The following is a 463-nucleotide window of genomic DNA, read 5'->3' on the forward strand; positions in this document are numbered from 1 at the left end:
CAGCACATCCCCCGTGAGCAGTTCCGGGGCAGCCCAGCGCCGCTCCTCGTCCTCCTCCAGGCTGCACTCCAGGAAGTCCCGCAGCAGAGCCGACAGGCGCCTGGGCTCCTGCAGCTGCGGGGTCCCGTTCTGCCGGATCAGACAGCGAGCCTGCACGAAAAGCAAACACTTCTGAAAAAGCTCTGCCAGCTTCCTTCACACCCACGAGTGCTCACAGCGACCCCGGTTTCTCAGCCCCAGTCTCCAGGGGCACTTTCCTCCCTGGCAGAGATGCTGCTCAGAGCTCATTTTTCTATGCCAACCAAAAAAGCCAAACACTGCTGCAGCCACAGCCATTCCAACATCCACATGGTCTTGCCCTGAGAGCCAATGTCATTGGCTGACTTTGTTAGTTGGAACCTCCATCAGAAATAACCCATTTTGTTTCTTTAAATACAGACACCAGCTTTACAGGCCATTTGCA

General features: G+C 56.2%; 1 protein-coding gene across 1 annotated transcript in view; it reads right to left on the bottom strand.

Moving 5' to 3' along the window:
* Positions 1 to 150, bottom strand: part of LOC103611439 (zinc finger protein 239) — a gene marked incomplete at both ends in the record, with an annotated part of 10,505 nt that extends 10,355 nt beyond the window's left edge. Inside the window, one exon of the mRNA XM_008628965.1 lies at positions 7 to 150. Within this exon, the coding sequence (XP_008627187.1) occupies positions 7 to 150 (144 nt within the window). The remainder of the gene's footprint in view (positions 1 to 6) is intronic.
* Positions 151 to 463: the final 313 nt, after the last annotated feature.

The sequence above is a fragment of the Corvus brachyrhynchos genome, unplaced genomic scaffold (assembly GCF_000691975.1).
Source record: "Corvus brachyrhynchos isolate BGI_N302 unplaced genomic scaffold, ASM69197v1 scaffold1440, whole genome shotgun sequence".
In the NCBI taxonomy this organism is placed as follows: domain Eukaryota; kingdom Metazoa; phylum Chordata; class Aves; order Passeriformes; family Corvidae; genus Corvus; species Corvus brachyrhynchos.